General features: G+C 40.0%; 2 protein-coding genes across 2 annotated transcripts in view; one reads left to right on the top strand and one right to left on the bottom strand.

Annotated features, from left to right (window-relative positions):
* Nucleotides 1–16752, bottom strand: part of IPCEF1 (interaction protein for cytohesin exchange factors 1) — a 164849-nt gene that overhangs the window by 2274 nt on the left and 145823 nt on the right. The window contains exon 12 of the mRNA XM_036872212.1: nucleotides 7801–7994. Within this exon, the coding sequence (XP_036728107.1) occupies nucleotides 7801–7994 (194 nt within the window). The remainder of the gene's footprint in view (nucleotides 1–7800; nucleotides 7995–16752) is intronic.
* Nucleotides 1–16752, top strand: part of OPRM1 (opioid receptor mu 1) — a 168215-nt gene that overhangs the window by 91063 nt on the left and 60400 nt on the right. The window lies entirely within an intron of this gene.

The following is a 16752-nucleotide window of genomic DNA, read 5'->3' as shown; positions in this document are numbered from 1 at the left end:
AGTGCATATTTCAATGATGCTAGTAGACAATCTATTCATATTATTTCACCTGCCTCCTCTGTAACCAATGACACATTTCCAAAATGTCTGTCTCAGGTTAGGGGATTTTTCTGTAGTCAAGGAATGGAGTGAAACATAAGACGTATCAGCCGCCACATTCAAAAAAAGATCTCTCAACCTGACACATTTATCTCAAATCTATTCCTGTTCCCTTCATCCCTGTGAGCATAATCCCACTTTCGGATATAAAGTCCAATATATCACACTTGATCTGCTGCTACAGCCTCCCAAGCGAGGTTCCTGCCTCCAGTCCCCACTCTGTATCCACCCTCTGCCTGACAGTGCAAGGGGGTCCCCCTAAAATTCCAAGTCTTCTTAATGGTTCCCCTTCATGCCCAAGGTTCCGTGGACATGAGCCCATCTGTTGATCTTCCACTTCCTTCTTCCTTTCCTCTCTAAGAGCGTTGACGTGGATTTTCTCCCCGACACGGTGCTACTTCATACCCCCAGGATGTGCCACACAGAGGACCTTCCTCACCTTCCTTCACCTGGTGGACCCTAATTCCTTGAGGGACCTTCACATGGAACATTTCCCAGTTTTTTGTTTGTTTGTTTGTTTGTTTAATTTTATTTATTTATTTTTGGCTGTGTTTGGGTCTTCGTTTCTGTGCAAGGGCTTTCTCTAGTTGTGGCAAGTGGGGGCCACTCTTCATCGCAGTGCACGGGCCTCTCACTATCGCGGCCTCTCTTGTTGCGGAGCACAGGCTCCAGACGCGCAGGCTCAGCAGTTGTGGCTCACGGGCCTAGTTGCTCCGCGGCATGTGGGATCTTCCCAGACCAGGGCTCGAACCCGTGTCCGCTGCATTGGCAGGCAGATTCTCAACCACTGCACCACCAGGGAAGCCCCCAGTTTTTTTTTTTACTGGATTTTACTACAACTCATAAAGGTATACTCACTTCAGGCATCATGCTCTCCAAAAAAACCTCTGAACCCCCAGATTGACCTGAGAAGTTTTTTGTATGTTCACGTGCCTTCCAATGCTGGGATCCAGCTCTCTTAGAACTTACCATGTTACGCTTAGAAGTTCATGGCTCTGTCACACCACCTATTCTAAAGCTTCTTAAGGAAGGTGACAGGGAACATATTTTATTCATTCCTGTATTCCCTGTACCTAACACAGTGATGAATGACAGGTAGACGTTAAATGCCTATTCATTACTGAACTAATCTCTCTGCCTAGATCCAGGTCAGCATGTGCTAAATATTCACAACTGTGCTCACTGGTCAAAGTTCAAATTCATGACCACTGCCATTAAATGGACTTTCACTACTATTCAATAATTGTGTTTTCTTATCCCTTTTCTCTCCCCCTCTCCCAAATGGCTATTTCAAAACTTCTCATTTCTACTCATATCTCCTCCCCAATCCTCCCTTGTAGCTGATGACCCTGCTCTTTATTTTTTTGAGGAAATGGAAACAATCAGAAGAGTAGTTCTCCCAAGCTCCTAGCACCTTCTACCTACATCAGCACAAATATAAGCTGCCTTCCTTCCTGTTCATTTGGGTGAAATATCTGTGCTCCTAGCAAAGACCGATCTCTCTACTTGTGCAAGTGCTTCCTCTCTCACATTCAAGAAATTCACTTCAGCAATTCTCCCCTCTTTCCTGTGACTTGTCAATTTCCTGTCTCCATGTGATCATTCTCATGGGCGTACAAGCATGCTCTAATTTCTCCCATCTTAAAAGCCCTCCCTTGAGCCCACTTCCCTATTCCTGCTAATGTTCAGCTCTTCTCTGCCTTCAACGTCCTTGTGCCCGTTCTTTCACAGACCCTCTCCCATCAGGCTTCTGCCCCCATCCTTCCACCAAAACTGCTCTTGTTAGGGCCATCTATGACCACCATGCTGCTAAGTCCAAGGATCAATTATTCATCTTCAACTTATACTTATCAACAGCATCTAAAACTGTTGACTACTCCTTCTTGAACACCCTCATCATGTTGCTTCTGTGACACATTCTCCTGATTTTTCTCATCCCAGAGTGACCGCTTATTCTCAGCCTCCTTTGCTGGTTCCACCCAGTCTCTTAACACTGGTATGCCCCAGAGCTCCAGATTTAGCCTATTCTCTGTTTTATTTACATTCATGCTCTTGGAAATTTCACATACTCTCTTCCCCTCTCCCTACACACTGAGGGTCCCAAATTCATCTTGCCAGCCTTACCACCGCCCTGAACTCCATACTTGTTTATCTCTTCAGCAGCTCCACTTGGGCATCTCCAATATAACATATCCAAAACTTACTTCCTGTTATTCTCAATACCCCCACCTACTCCCAATACGTACTGAAACCTGCTCCTACCGTAGTCATCCTCAAAGCACCTCATAGCAACTCCATCTTGCCAGTTGCTCAGGCCAGACACTGGAGTTCTCCTTGACTCATTCTCTTACTCCCAATGTACCAGCAAATTCAGATGGTTCTACCTTTGAAATATGTCAAGCCGTGGCACAGCTCTTTTGAGAGCTTTCCAAAGGCTTCCTATCTCACTCTGAGCTGAAGCCAAGGTGTTTGCAATGTCAGGGAGGCATTACAGGCTATGATCCCCTGCTGCCCCTCGGACCCAGGGCTCTGCTCCCCGTCTTGCCTCCCCACCCCATTCCAGCCACACTGACCTCCTTACCCATTCTTAAATGGACGAGGCACACCCCCATCCCAAGGAATGTGCGTTTTTGTCCCTGTTACTCGAAACATTCTGCCTCAGGTAGACTGAAGGCTCACTCCCTTTCCTTTTTCAGATTTTACTCAAATTCTATCTCTTAAAGAGGCTTCTCTTGCTTATCCTAGGTACAAATCAGTCCCTCAACATTCCTTATGCCCCTTCTCTTCTACTTGCTACCAAATGTATCACCACTTAGCACACTACAAATTTAACGAGTTTATTTTTTTCTCCACCTAAATGTAAGCTTCATGAGGTCAAGCACTTTTGTCTGATATATAGCCAGGTGTCTGAAAGAATGACTGACACATAGTAGACTTTCACTAAATACCTGTTGAAAAAAATGAATGTATCAAATAAGAAATGAATGAAAGAACTAGTCACCCGTTTGCCTTTTAACCTCTTTTGCATCATGAACCCTATTTAGAGTCTGAGGAAATCCTCTCCATAAACAGACAGACAAACAAACAAAAAATATATATATATAAAATTATATATATGATATACGTATTATTGAATATATCTGTATTATATCTACATAATATATAATATGTTATATAGATATATATTACAGATATATAGGTAGATACAAGCATAGACATAGACATAGACATAGACATAGACATAGACATAGACATAGACATAGATATAGATATAGATATAGATATAGATATAGATATAGATATAGATATAGATATAGATATAGCCACACATTTGCATGTAGTTTTAGGGATTCTAAGAATTGGCAGCATTTATTTTATCCAAATGAGGTATCTGCTCATGCATGATCCCAAATATTAGTGGCACACAAATGTATTTTCTGTACTCTACAATTAGCTTTAACTTACATTTTATTTGGGGTGTTTTATTACATTTTCTTGTTTTCTTCTTTTCCTATTTCTAAATGTCAGAATAATATGGATTTCGAGGGAAAAGTACCACACATATAGTAATCTGAGTGGTGAGATTTATAATTTTAAAGCAAGAGAGCAAGGGTGTGGTGATAAATGGAGATCAAAAGATATATTTGGGTTTCAGGAAGGAGAGAAAATTGTGCAGTAGGAAAGTAACCAAAGAGGGATATGAAGCAGGTTGGCCAGGACCCAGAAGCAGAGGGAAGAAAGGTTAGTTAATAAGTGGGTAACTAGGAAGGATTGTTGGTAGAAAGTCAAGCAGGACCAAGAGAGCTTTCTTTCTTCTCTCTGAGTTCTCCACATCTCTACTTCCAAAAACAATCTTTTCCAAAAAAAAAAAAATGCTTTCATTCTCTAATATTACCATAGTGCTATTCATGCGAAGTTACTTAAGGAGTGTTGCTTTGTTCTTAAGAAATTTTGACATCTGTGCAGAGAGAGATCCTAATATTTTATTGAAGAAAACTACATAAGATCTTGGCAGATCAACCAAATTTGGAAAATTGATTTTTTTAAGGCAAAAATGAATTCACCACCACTCTAAAGGGGATAAAAGCTTTTAGGAAAGGGTCTCTTCAACTAACACTTCTCAAATGGTTTTTAGCTCTAAATAATTCAAATTTCTTACCATTCAGCTCAAGTCCGTGTTAGTTCTTTTATGGATAAAAGAAAAAACTGTAGATAAGAATAGAGAGGAAGGAAATTAATGAAACAACTTAACCCTCTGAGCTCCTTCCTTGACTCGGCACCCCGGGGTCAACGGGCATCACGCAAAGGCCCTGAATGCTCTGAACTACTTTTACAACATACTCCTGGCTTTCTGGCAGGCAGGCAGGGCCTGGTAGGGGTTCTGAAAAATAACGTATTTTCATTCTTCACTCCAAATATTCAGTACATGGCTTGCCTTAAGACCTAAGCACTGGAAATGTGTTCTACCAGAGCAGATGGGCAAAGAAGTGTTCGTTCCTCTTTTGACATAGGCAAGAGTAACCTTGGGAGAAAGTTTCAGTTGGACCCATTAATCATTCCATTAATCATTCATTTAAAAATAAATACAGGCTTAGCCAAAAGTCCGGGGATGTGGAGCTATCAGAAACTCCTAAAGATCTAATCTAAAGGCCTTTAGTGTGTGACATGATAGTCTGCTCAACTTCCTAAAAGAATTTCCATGAAGAGCATTCGTTCCAATACAATCCCAGTGAGAGGATTTTTCTGCATTTCTGGAATGTGCCTATTACTAATATAAACATTATTATTAAAACAGTTTCCTTGTTTCTGCATGAAACTGTTCTTTTTGCTTGTCCACACTCCGGCTTTGAAGTATTTTTTAAGTAAACATTTATATTGCAATGTAACACACATAGAGAAAAACGCGCATATAAGGTTTGTGCTTGATGAAATTATCACAAAATGAACACATCTGTGTAACCACCATCAAAGTCAAAAAAGACTCTTATCCGGCATCTCAAAAGCTTTACTTGTGGCCCCTCCCAGTGCATATCCTCCCCTCCCCCTCCAAGGCAACCACTAACCTGACTGCTTTGAGTTTTAAAGACAGTTAAAATAAAATAATTCTGATAGCTTTGTGACATGAATGAACATGCATGTACCAAATAATCTTTCTCTAATGAATAGGTTGATGCGCTTTTCTCCTTTTTTGCAACAAGGTCAATTTCCACGTCATCATGCCCTCCTACCTCCTGGGAGGTTCACAGGAATACATAACATGGGGTGCATTTCATCAGCCCCAGCGTAAGGGATCTGTGGAAAGGTCTTCTTTCCAGAAATGTTCAGAGAGTGCAGTTCTTCAGCTGGGTGGGGTAGAGAGCCCCTGAGATGGCCCCAATGTTCCTTGCTCCCCGGTACTCATGTCCTTCTGTAATTCCCCTCCTTGACTGTAGGAAGGCTGACCTAGCGACTTGCTTCTAATGAATAGAATACTGTAAATGCGATGTGATGTCACTCCTGAGATTGGGGTATAACCCACCCTGCTCGCTCACTCTCGCAGCTTTACTGCTCTGCAGGAAGCCAGCTTCTATTCTGGGAACTGCCCTGTGAAGAGACTCACATGGGAAGGAACTGGGGGTGGCCTCCAGCCAACAGACAGTGAACAACTGAGACCCTCAGTCCAGCAACCTGCGAGGAACTGAATCCTGCCAACAACCACGTGAGAGAGCTTGGAAGCACACCCTCCCCCAGTGGAGGAATGAACGCAGCCCCAGCTGATGCCTGGATTACAGCCTTATAAGAAACGTTGAAGCAGAAGCACCTAACCAAGCCACACCCAAATGCCTGACTCACAGAAACTGTGAAATAATGAATGTCTATTGCCTGTAGCTGCTAAGTTTGTGGGTATTTTGTTGCCTAGCAATAGATAACTAATACCTGGGAAGAAAAGAAAAAGATGCTGAGCTCATCAAGTCTGTGGCCATAGTGCCTGGAGAACAAGAGGTCACAGAGAACCAGCTGCGTCGGTAAAAACTTTGAATTCTTTGTACAAACCTGCACTCCCAGTTTCCAAGCCCCTGGCCATGGTCTGGTGAAGGTCCAGAATCCTGAGTTTGCTGCTCTTTGGAAAGCTGAGAGCACCGTCTTTCTCCTTCTAGAAGTAGCCTGAACTGTCCAGGCTGTCCTTAGCCTCTCTTCCCTATTTCTCCCAATGTGGGCTGCAACATCTCACCCACTGATATACATCTGCCTAGGCCAGCTCCTCCTCCTTGAATGCACTTCCTTCTCTTCCTGATTTTCTTCATCTCTTATGATGGGCCAGTTTCAGCATGTCCATGGCATTGTCCCTAATGGCCTCAGGTAGGCAGCTGTTTCCCTCCTCTGGGCTACCAAAGCTGATATCAACTATAGCACTTATCACATCTCATTGTAATTGTTTTCCTTTCTGTTTCCATTGTCCAGTGGGGTCTTCTCAGCGGTCCCAGTGTCCTAGAGTAGTGCCTCATACATAGTAAGAGTCGGGAAGTATTTGTTCAATAAAAAATGTATTCACTCATATCACTTATCACAAATAAGACAGTAAAATCCCAACATAGTATGGCATATTACATTGGATGACCAAACACATTTATCAACTCTGTAAATACTATGGAGTATAACATATTTGACTTTGAAATGAGTGCTAGTGATGTCTTTCATCATTAAATGCTACGGAATTTCCTCTACATTTGGGTTTTCTTTGTATAAATAAATTACACCTTTGCCTTTTATTTTTCAGCCTTATTTTTACAAGGCTTTTAGGGTGCTTAGGTCTTCCACTGACTAACTGGGACATCTGGCTGAGAGTCACTCCACCATCTTTTGTAGACTTGTCCTTTTGATTGCTGATATTTCTTCCTGGAAAGGGATTCAAATTCATGATGCAAAAGGACATGTGCAAAACAGAATTAAATTGCAGGTCTACAAGCCTTTTCAGAATCTATAAATCTTCTGCTAATTCAGGACTGTTTTACAAAGTATTCTGGCCTCCACTTGTTTGTGCTATAATCTAAATGTGAAAGCAGGATGCTTTTGTTATAAAGAACCATTTCAGTTATGGGAGGCCATGAACATAGCTTCAGTACATCCTGTGCCCTGTCCCTTATTCTCATCGTGAAAACATCTGCTCGTCTGCTACCATGAAGTGTCTGTTTCCCACTGCCCAGCTCTCATGGTGTTCTTGGCTCCAGACTCAGCAGCTTAGCACCACCTAAGTCTGCTATATCTGAAATGTAGAAATTTTCTTCTGCATATAGTATAAAAGAACGGCACCCTTTAATGAATCAGGCAAAATCCCAAGATCTTATTAAATTTTACTGTGTATTCTCACCAGTTGACTATCTCAGGCTCTCAGCAACATTTATTATTCCAGGTAGAAGGGTACAAAAACAAATTACACATGATCCTTACCATCTAGGAGCTTAGTATTTGAAATTTCACGCCAGAGTGAATGCAAAATTCAAGGCCTATTGTAAAAAAAAAAAAATGCATTGGGTGCTACTGCGTGAATTTCCTAGTGCTTTAAGAATGTCAACGGTCAACTCACCCTATAGAGACTGTATTGGCTTTTACTTCCTTTCCCTACCCTCCACCCACACATGTGGTTAGCATAAATCATTCTACAGAACCAGCATTTTCTCACCCCACATCCACAGAGTTCATCCACAGTCTGAAATTTCTTACCTTTAATGTGCTATTCAAAGTTCGGATTTTGTGGAGCTTCTCATTTATGGATGGATTTTTGCACCGCTTGACAAAGGACTTTCTCAACTCCTTTTTGGTTGAAGGTCGCCGGTCCCCAAGAGGAGATAGACTAGCTTGCTCTAACGATTTGTAGAGCTTCTCCATTTCATCATCTTCAGACACTTTTGTCTCTTCTATTAAAATAAATAAATAACAATAAAGCCAGTTAATCAAGGACAGAACATTTGACATGGTGGTCCTAAAACAAGGCCCTCCTGATACCTTGATCTTAGGCTTCCAGCCTCCAAAACTGTGAGACATAAATTTTTATTGTCTAAGTCGCTCAGTTGGTGGTACTTTGTCATAACAGGGCCATGTTCCCTTTGAAGGCTGTAGGGAAGGATCTGTTCCAGGCCTCTCTTCCAGCTTCTGGTGGTTCCTTGGCTTGTGGCAGCATAACTCTAATCTTCACATGGTGTTTTACGGTGTGCATGTCTCTGTGTCCAAATTTCCCCCTTTTATAGACACCAGTCATATTGGATTAGGGGCTCACCCTATTGACCTCTTAACTAATTACACCTGCAAAAAATAACCATTTCCTAATAAGGTCACATTCTGAGGTCTCAGTGGTTACAACTTCAACACAGGAACTTTGGAAGGACACAATTGAACCCATAATAGTACACCCTCTAACCTCCCAAAATTCATGTCCCTCTCACATGCAAAATACATTCACTCATCCCAACATCTCCAAAAAGTCTTAACCCATTCAAACATCAACTCTAAGTCTCAAATATCACCCAAATATCATCTAAATCAGAGATTGGTGGGCCTCAGGGAATGATTCATCCTGGGGCAAATTTCCTCTCCACCTATAAACCTGTGAAACCAAACAAGTTCTCTGCTTCGAAAATACAATGGTGGGACAGGATAACCTTACAAACCAGCACACACTCTACAGCTTGAGAACCATTGTCCCAGATCACTTTTTAATGTCCTTCCTAGAACTGTTCTTTGAATGAAGGAATCCACCTGTGGCCTGTGGCTTTCAGCAGATAATAATAACTCCTCATGCCACACACCTCCATTCTCTTTGTTAACCACACCTTGCCAGCCTCAGCTCAAATGCTTCCAGTAAAGTGACTCCACCCAGGATCCGGGGGGACCCCATGTGCTAGGCTAAGCCAGTGGCAGTTCCATCATGCTAGCCACAGTCATTCATCCAGGGATGAGCACGTGTCTCAGATCAGGCCCACTGGGGCCAAAGAGACTCAATTCTGAGACTTTGGTTTGGGGTATCAGGGAATCAATTTCTCTATTTTCCTAAACTGAGTGGTGTGATGATGTAACCTGGAAGATTCCAGAAATCATGCCAAGAATCATGAGAATGGAGCCAATCCATAGGATCCAACTGAGACATGGATTTTGGTGATACCATTAGTGCCCTCTTAGCTTATGGGAGCCAGTACATTGTCTTTGTTAAGATATTCTGAGTGTTGTTTTCAAACATATGCAGCTGAAAGAGTCTCAAATGATATAGAAAGTTACTCAAAGAAAATCATCTCTTGATGCTGCTTTAATTTCTTACTAAGAACTTCAGTCCTTTATTCACTTCAGTCTGAAAATAATGTTGGGAAAGATAGACAATAAGATTGTTTTCTACCATGTACTCCCTAGTGTCTATGCATTTTAGCTCCCGTCCTGAGAACAAGCTTGATAGAGGATCATATAGGAAGTATGGCCTTACAAGAACTGGAAAAAAGGTCTCTCCAAAGAGAAAAGCATACAATAGTAGTCTAGGAGCATCAAAATTAAGCACACTCACTTACTTTACAGTTTACTCTTATAAGATTAAGTGTCTTTAGGCAATAGTTTCCCCCCTTCTACCACCAGAAAGTCCACAGGTGTGCCCAATACTCTTTCATAAAATGAAGAGCAAAGATGTTGGGCTAACTTTGCAACTAAATTAAAGTATTGGTCAGTAAACTTCTTTGTTCACTAGCACAATATTATCAAAAAAGGAGAAAATATTCAAAACTACATTTGGACACAATTAGACTTTTTGGCTCGGTCTGTGCAGACATCAAAAGTAGGTTTTTGTCAATAAGCACGTGAAAAGATGCTCAATATCATCAGTCATTAGAGAAATGCAAATCAAAACCACAATGAGATACTATTTCACACTCACCAGGATGGCTAAAATTAAAAAGGCACAATAAGAAGTGTGGACAAGGACGTGGAGAAACTGGAACCCTTAAAGTTGCTGGTGGGAATATAAAATGGACCCACCACTTTAGGAAAGCGTTTGGTAGTTCCACAAAATGCTAAATGTAGCATTTTAAGTTACCATATGACCCACCAATTCCATTTCTAGTTATATACTCAAGAAAATTAGAAACATGTTAACACAAAACTTGTGCATGAACGTCATGAATGGTATAGACAAAAGGTGCGAACAGCCTAAATGCTCATCAACTGATGAGCGGGGTGACAGACTGTGGTACAAGCATGCAATGGAGTATTAGTCATTAAAAGAAATGAAGTACTGACACATACTAAAACATGGATGAACCTTGAAAAATTCTTTGAAGTAAAAAAAGCCGGTCACAAAAGACACATACTGTATGGTCCATTTATAATGAAATGTCCAGAATAAACAAATCCATGGAGACAGAAAGTAGATTAGTGGTTGCCTGGGGCTGAGGAAGGGACAAGTAGGAATGGGGAATGACTGCTAATATGTATGGGGTTTTTCTTTGTGTGGTGCTGAAATGTCCTCAGATTAGATTGTGGAGCTAGTTGCACAACTCTATGAATATACTAAAAACCACTGAACTGTATGTTTTTATGTAATTTTATGGTATGAGAAGCATATCTCAATAAAGCTATTAAAAAGTAGACTTTTATAAGATTATCATGATAACTGATGACACTTGCATAGGAGAAATACTAAGCATGGCAACAGTCCTGGAGTTCAGTGGGAGACATTAGAAAGTCTTAAGAAATTTAAATGAAAAGACATCTGACTCTTAGAGATGAACATTAGCATTGAGGACTCTGGGAGTTTTCAGTCCCACAAGAACACAATAATTGTATACATCCTTTTTTTACAGATAGGCAGGTGGGGACTCTACTTCAAGTAAAGCCTGAATACATAGCTTTTAATACCACAGTATTTTTAAAGTAATATATATTTAACAAACCTCAAGAAACAAACCAAACAAGTATACAACAAAGAAGATAAACAGAATGACTTCTTTACTTTCTCTGTGCTCACCAAGCTGCTCAGTTGTGCTACTAAAGATTGTGATAGAAAATAAAAATGCTTTTGACTAACATATTAATTTGTAATTATGTCAGAGTAAAATGATTATATTAAGATCTTATATCTAATTCAACAAATATTAAATCAGTAAAGATGAAAATAAACTTTAGAATCTTGAAATAACATGGCATAAAGTACATTCCCTAAATGAAAAATAAAAAGGACCACCTCTTTGGATAAATTTATCATTATTTAATATATTTATATCAATATATATTACCTTTAAGTTAAAAATATCAGAGATTATCTCCCTCCTACACACATATTCCTGTCCCTAAATTAAGCTTTGGGGCATTAGCCATGAGGATGTGTGTGAGTGAGTGTGTATGTGCGTGTGCGTGTGTGTGTGTGTGTGTGTGTGTGTGTGTGTGTGTGTGTATAACTTGATCCTCCAAGAAATAGTGGAACTTTAAACTAAATACACAGTAAAGTGGACCTGTTGGGATTATAAAAAGTTAATACAGAATTCACCTAAAATATGACCGAACAATGTTCAAAGAAACAAACCCTTTCTCATTGGGATTCACTTAGAAACTGGAGATAATAGTAAGGAGTGAATATGTTCAGATAAGGTTAAAGCTGTAGGAGAAATGCGGAAAAATGAATTCAAATTACCATTATGTTCTTACCTCTCAGTTCTCCGTCTCTCCTCAGAGGAAACCTGAGACTAAAAGACCATGTGTCTGACCTCTAATAACCTGATTCCAGAATCACTCACAAAGGAAAGGATGGGAAAATAATAAATGATGATTTTAGAGTCAAGAAAATACCTTGATTGCCTTTTCTGTATCATAATCTGGGAGATATACCACATATTGCTAGATACTCATGGGAAAGACCTGTGATCTAACCTCATCCATGACCGAAATGGGGATTTTATACTGTTTTACTGTTGCTAATGGCTGGTGCCTAGGTCTTCACAGGACAATAAAATGAACATCCAGTAATAATGGAAGCAGATGACAAATAGGATCATAGGACAAAAAAAGGACCCAAAGGGTACAAGCACACAAGAAAACACAGCTTGCACCTGACCCCAAAGCCGGGGTGAGAGTCCTCCCTAGTCGCTGTATGGAAGAGCAGCGCTGCCTGGCTAGTCCTGCAGGGCTATCCCTGTACCTTTCAGAGGCTTCTCAATAAAGCAATATTTTAAAAATCTCCATTTCACCTTTTTTATGTAAATATTTTTCTAAATTCTAATATCATATTAGGAAACACTAGATTGTTCCCTTATCTTACCAGATTATAAAAAGAGCAAAAAAAAAGGACTGGCAGAAAAGACCACTGATCTCTCTCCCACTGGAAACAGAAGCCAAGTTAATTATTTCTATCTCCCTTGTCTTCTGTGGCAAAATAAAAGAATTTTGTCTGACAATCAACTGTTTCCAATGCAACTGTTATCCTTCCTCTCAAGTGCATATTTTAGTCTTCTTACATAAAATAACAGGACTTTAATTTCCTTCACCACATAAGGCATCACGCCTCACAAGTTCTTTGCCAAGGAAGATGAAAACTATTTTTATTTTATAGATGAGAAAAAATGTGGAGATTCTTGGAAAACAGTAAGTGATCTTTCCAAAATGTAAATCAGTGTAGAATTAGGAATAAAAGTTTGATTCCACACTGTGCAGGCCCATGCACTTCTGGACCAGTCTTCTCCAACTTTAATAAGCAAACAATCACCTAGGGATCTTGTTAAAATACAGTTTCTGATTCATTCAGTCTGGGATGGCAGGCACTGAGATTCTAAATTTTTAACGAGCTCCTAAGTGATGTCAGAAGTGCTGGTCCGTGGACATACTCTGAGTAGCAAGGCTAGACTGCTTCCCAGCAATTAGTCATGCAGAAACAGCCTCAGCTCACTGGAAGGGAAAAGGACTGAAATTACAACTAGAAAGTTGAGACTTGTCCAGAAAGCAGCATCTATTTTCTCTGTGCCATATCATAGTTTTTTAAAAAAATCTGGCTTGCTCAAGGGAGGGTTCCAGAATCCCTGCTCTAAAGCATCAGTATCTCAATATTGTTGAGTTGGTAGGAATTTGAGGTAAATGTTAGTGACCCTTGACTTCTGTTAGACTGGCTCAGAATGTCTGGAGGGGTCAGACTAGTAAACGTTCTCCAAACTTAGGTCAATAATCTAATGATTTAGACTCAAGAAAGGGATGATATTTTTTTAACAAGATCTTTCTTGTTGACATTAGCGAAAGACCAAACATTTTTAACTAATGGTTACTAGTTCCCTCCCTTCCAAGATGATGCCAAGTGTATATGCTCCTCCCTCGCTACATCCCAGGTACTCAGCCTATTGTGTACTTCTGGCAGGACAGACACGCTCCCGCAGGCCCAGAATTTGGCTGTTGAGAACACTGTACGCAGATTATCTCTTTAAATGCTGTATTGTCAACTTCGCCTCCCCCACTATCTTATTTTTGGTGTTTCCTTGTGCTTTCTAGAATGTGGTTTTTATTTTCTATTTAGAACATAAATGCTGGCCTCCAGAGACAAGAGAGGAATTCATATGCCATATTTCATATCAGAATTTGAAAGGAAAACTTTTTTGAGATTGGAAAAATCTAAATGATGTCCCAAGGAAGATAATATTTGTTCCCAAATATGAAGCACTTGAAAAGGTTTAGGTAGAAAACAGTATTTCTTGTTTCATGTGCAATGTTCTAAGTATCTGAGAAAAGAAAGACCATGAAAGGCACTTGTTACAAAGAGAAGAAATAACTACATAGTCATTTGGACATTAAGACTTTACAAAAGTCATTTACTATAGCACCTGATGCTAAGAGATCAAAAGCTTTCTACAGGCTTCCTTTAATTAGTGATTCGGACAACTCTACAGCAAGAGACTTAGAATCATAATGACAGACAAATTTAAATTTTTAACTAAGATAAATCCAGATAACTTATTTTAACCATAAGGATACTATTAACCAAGAACATTAGCATAGTATAATTTTGAGAGACAGATTGCCTATTTCTGCTGCTGTTGATGGTGGTAGAGATCATTATCATGTATTTAGTTTTTAACTAGGTGACAGACACTGTGTTAACTGCTATACCAATATTCTGTCATTACCTTTGTAACAACCCTACAAGGAAAGTATTATTAACCCTGATATAAAGGAGAGAATGTCAAGACACAGAAAGATTAAAAACCTTGACCAAATTCACAAAGAGACAAACCTAGGTTCTGACCCAAAGCTTATTGCCTTATACACTATTCTTTATACTATAAGTATATTTGATCTACTTTCTTTTGAATAAAGTTCAGTGAAGAAGATTTTAAATCAGATAATGCAAGTCATCAAGATGGTAGATGGCGAGGCCAAGGCTCAGATGCCTGCCACCACTACTCTATCTTCCAAGGGAAAAGTCCCCACCCAGAGCCTCTGCTTCTGAGGTGCCCAGGTTTTATACCTCAGATTCTGTTCTCACAGGGCCACACGGCACTAGATCCCAGGTGAGGAAATTCGTAAGCTGGTCAGCAACCTAAAACACAGACTGGATAATCAGATTCTCTGCTTGGGCATTTGAACTGGGCACCTGGGGATAATGAACCAGTTTGAATCAGGAGCAGAAGACAAGAGTCGCTATCATGGTAGGCTGGTCCCTGTATACAACAAAGGTATAAATGCACAGAAATGGAGAATGCAAAGTCGGGGTCTAAAAAAAAAAGATGGCAAGTAAAAGAAATTCTATAAGAGAAAAATCAGATTGAGAAAGTCAGAGAAAGCATCCAAGTATAAAGCAAGTGTTTTTACTTGTGTTCTTGTAACTCGGAGAGTAATTTCACTTTGGTTTCCCTCATTTTCCTATATTTGCTTCACCTTCTCTGCCTGTCAGTTACCTATTTTCTCTTGGATATTTGATGTTTCTATTAAGCAAGGCAACTCAGTATGCTTGTACTGTATTATTGCTTTTATTTTATTTTATTTTTTTTTAATTATTATTTATTTATTTATTTTATTATTTTTAGCTGTGTTGGGTCTTCGTTTCTGTGCAAGGGCCCTCTCCAGCTGCGGCAAGTGGGGGCCACTCTTCATCGCGGTGCGCGGGCCACTCTTCATCGCGGTGCGCGGGCCTCTCACTATCGCGGCCTCTCTTGCCGCGGAGCACAGGCTCCAGACGCGCAGGCTCAGCAGTTGTGGCTCACGGGCCCAGCCGCTCCGCGGCACGTGGGATCCTCCCAGACCAGGGCTCGAACCCACGTCCCCTGCATCGGCAGGTGGACTCTCAACCACTGCGCCACCAGGGAAGCCCTATTGCTTTTATTGATAATAATAAACCTAGTCTATTGGGCGAACTTTAGGGTTTGTTTTTCTTTTGTTTTATTATTACTGCCTCTGTGGCAGTGATTTTCAGAAATAATCTTAGCTTGAGCTCATTGCCTAAGATTCTAATAAGTAGCTTTACATTCTTAAAACAAAGATTCCAGTTGTTTTCAAAATGTATTCTTCCAATCATATGAGCACCCTGGATTAGGTGAAATATTTAATGCAGACATAAAATTTCTATATCTGCTCACATCCTAAGAAGACAAAAAACATTGGCATGCACATAAAAAGGTATGTGGTTAGGATTTTTTTTTCTTTTTTAAATATATTTATGAGGTGAAGTTTGAATAGGAAATAAATGGGAAAAAAAGCTTGAAATTGCCTAAAATCAAGGATACAAACCCAATGCACAGTAGATTAATATGTCAACCTTGGCTCCGTAACCTGCTGGATCTATCAACCATATGGATCCATGATGGGGACAAATGAGCACAAAATATAAAAACAGAAGATTCAGAAGGAGGGGAACGATATGAGGGGCACTTCATGCCAAGAGAAGTGAGGCAAGAGGAAGACGAAGTTACCCCAATACAATTTCACAAGCAGAAAATGAAGCTTTGGAGCAGATAAATGCCCTTACCTTTTCAAGATGGAGCTCTCTTGTCCTTATGTCTATGGTTACAATCTAGTGTGATCTGTAATTACTTGCAAGACATCCTTATTTTTGCCTTATAGGAAATCCTCAGTGTACACATTTAGAGCTACATATTTCAACATGGCCATTAAACCCCTACTAATAAACCTTTTCCCAGGAAGTGATAAAAATTCTATACAGCTGATATTATATTTCATGCCACAGGGGACTGAATGTTCTGGAAAACTTATGACTCATCCTTGATTCCACTCTTTCCCTCACACATTTGATCCCTTTATTAAGTTCATCCATCACATATCTTTGAATGTCCACTGTGTACTTGGGCAGTGCAGTTGAAAGACTAGGGATAGACTAAACCAGGCAACAATCCTTTATGAATCTTACATTCTTACATTGTATGTTTATAATATATCCCAAATATGTGTATTTTTTCTGCTCCCCACCCCCATTGCTACCATCATTTCATTGTTGGTCTATTTCGACAGCTACGTTCCTAATATCCATTTTCCATACAGTGAAGTGATCTTTTTAAAATGTAAACCACACCAAAACATTCCTCAGCTTCAGTTCCTCCAAAAATATCTCATTGCACTTAGAACAAAATCCAAATACCTTAAAGGACCCTGAATTCTCCAATATCTTCCTATGCTGCCCCTACCCACTCTGCTCCAGCCATGCTGGATTTATTT

This window comes from Balaenoptera musculus, chromosome 12 (assembly GCF_009873245.2).
Source record: "Balaenoptera musculus isolate JJ_BM4_2016_0621 chromosome 12, mBalMus1.pri.v3, whole genome shotgun sequence".
Classification (NCBI taxonomy): Eukaryota; Metazoa; Chordata; class Mammalia; order Artiodactyla; family Balaenopteridae; genus Balaenoptera; species Balaenoptera musculus.
The sequence above is the reverse complement of the archived record's forward strand: the minus strand, read 5'-3'. Positions and strand labels throughout refer to the sequence as shown.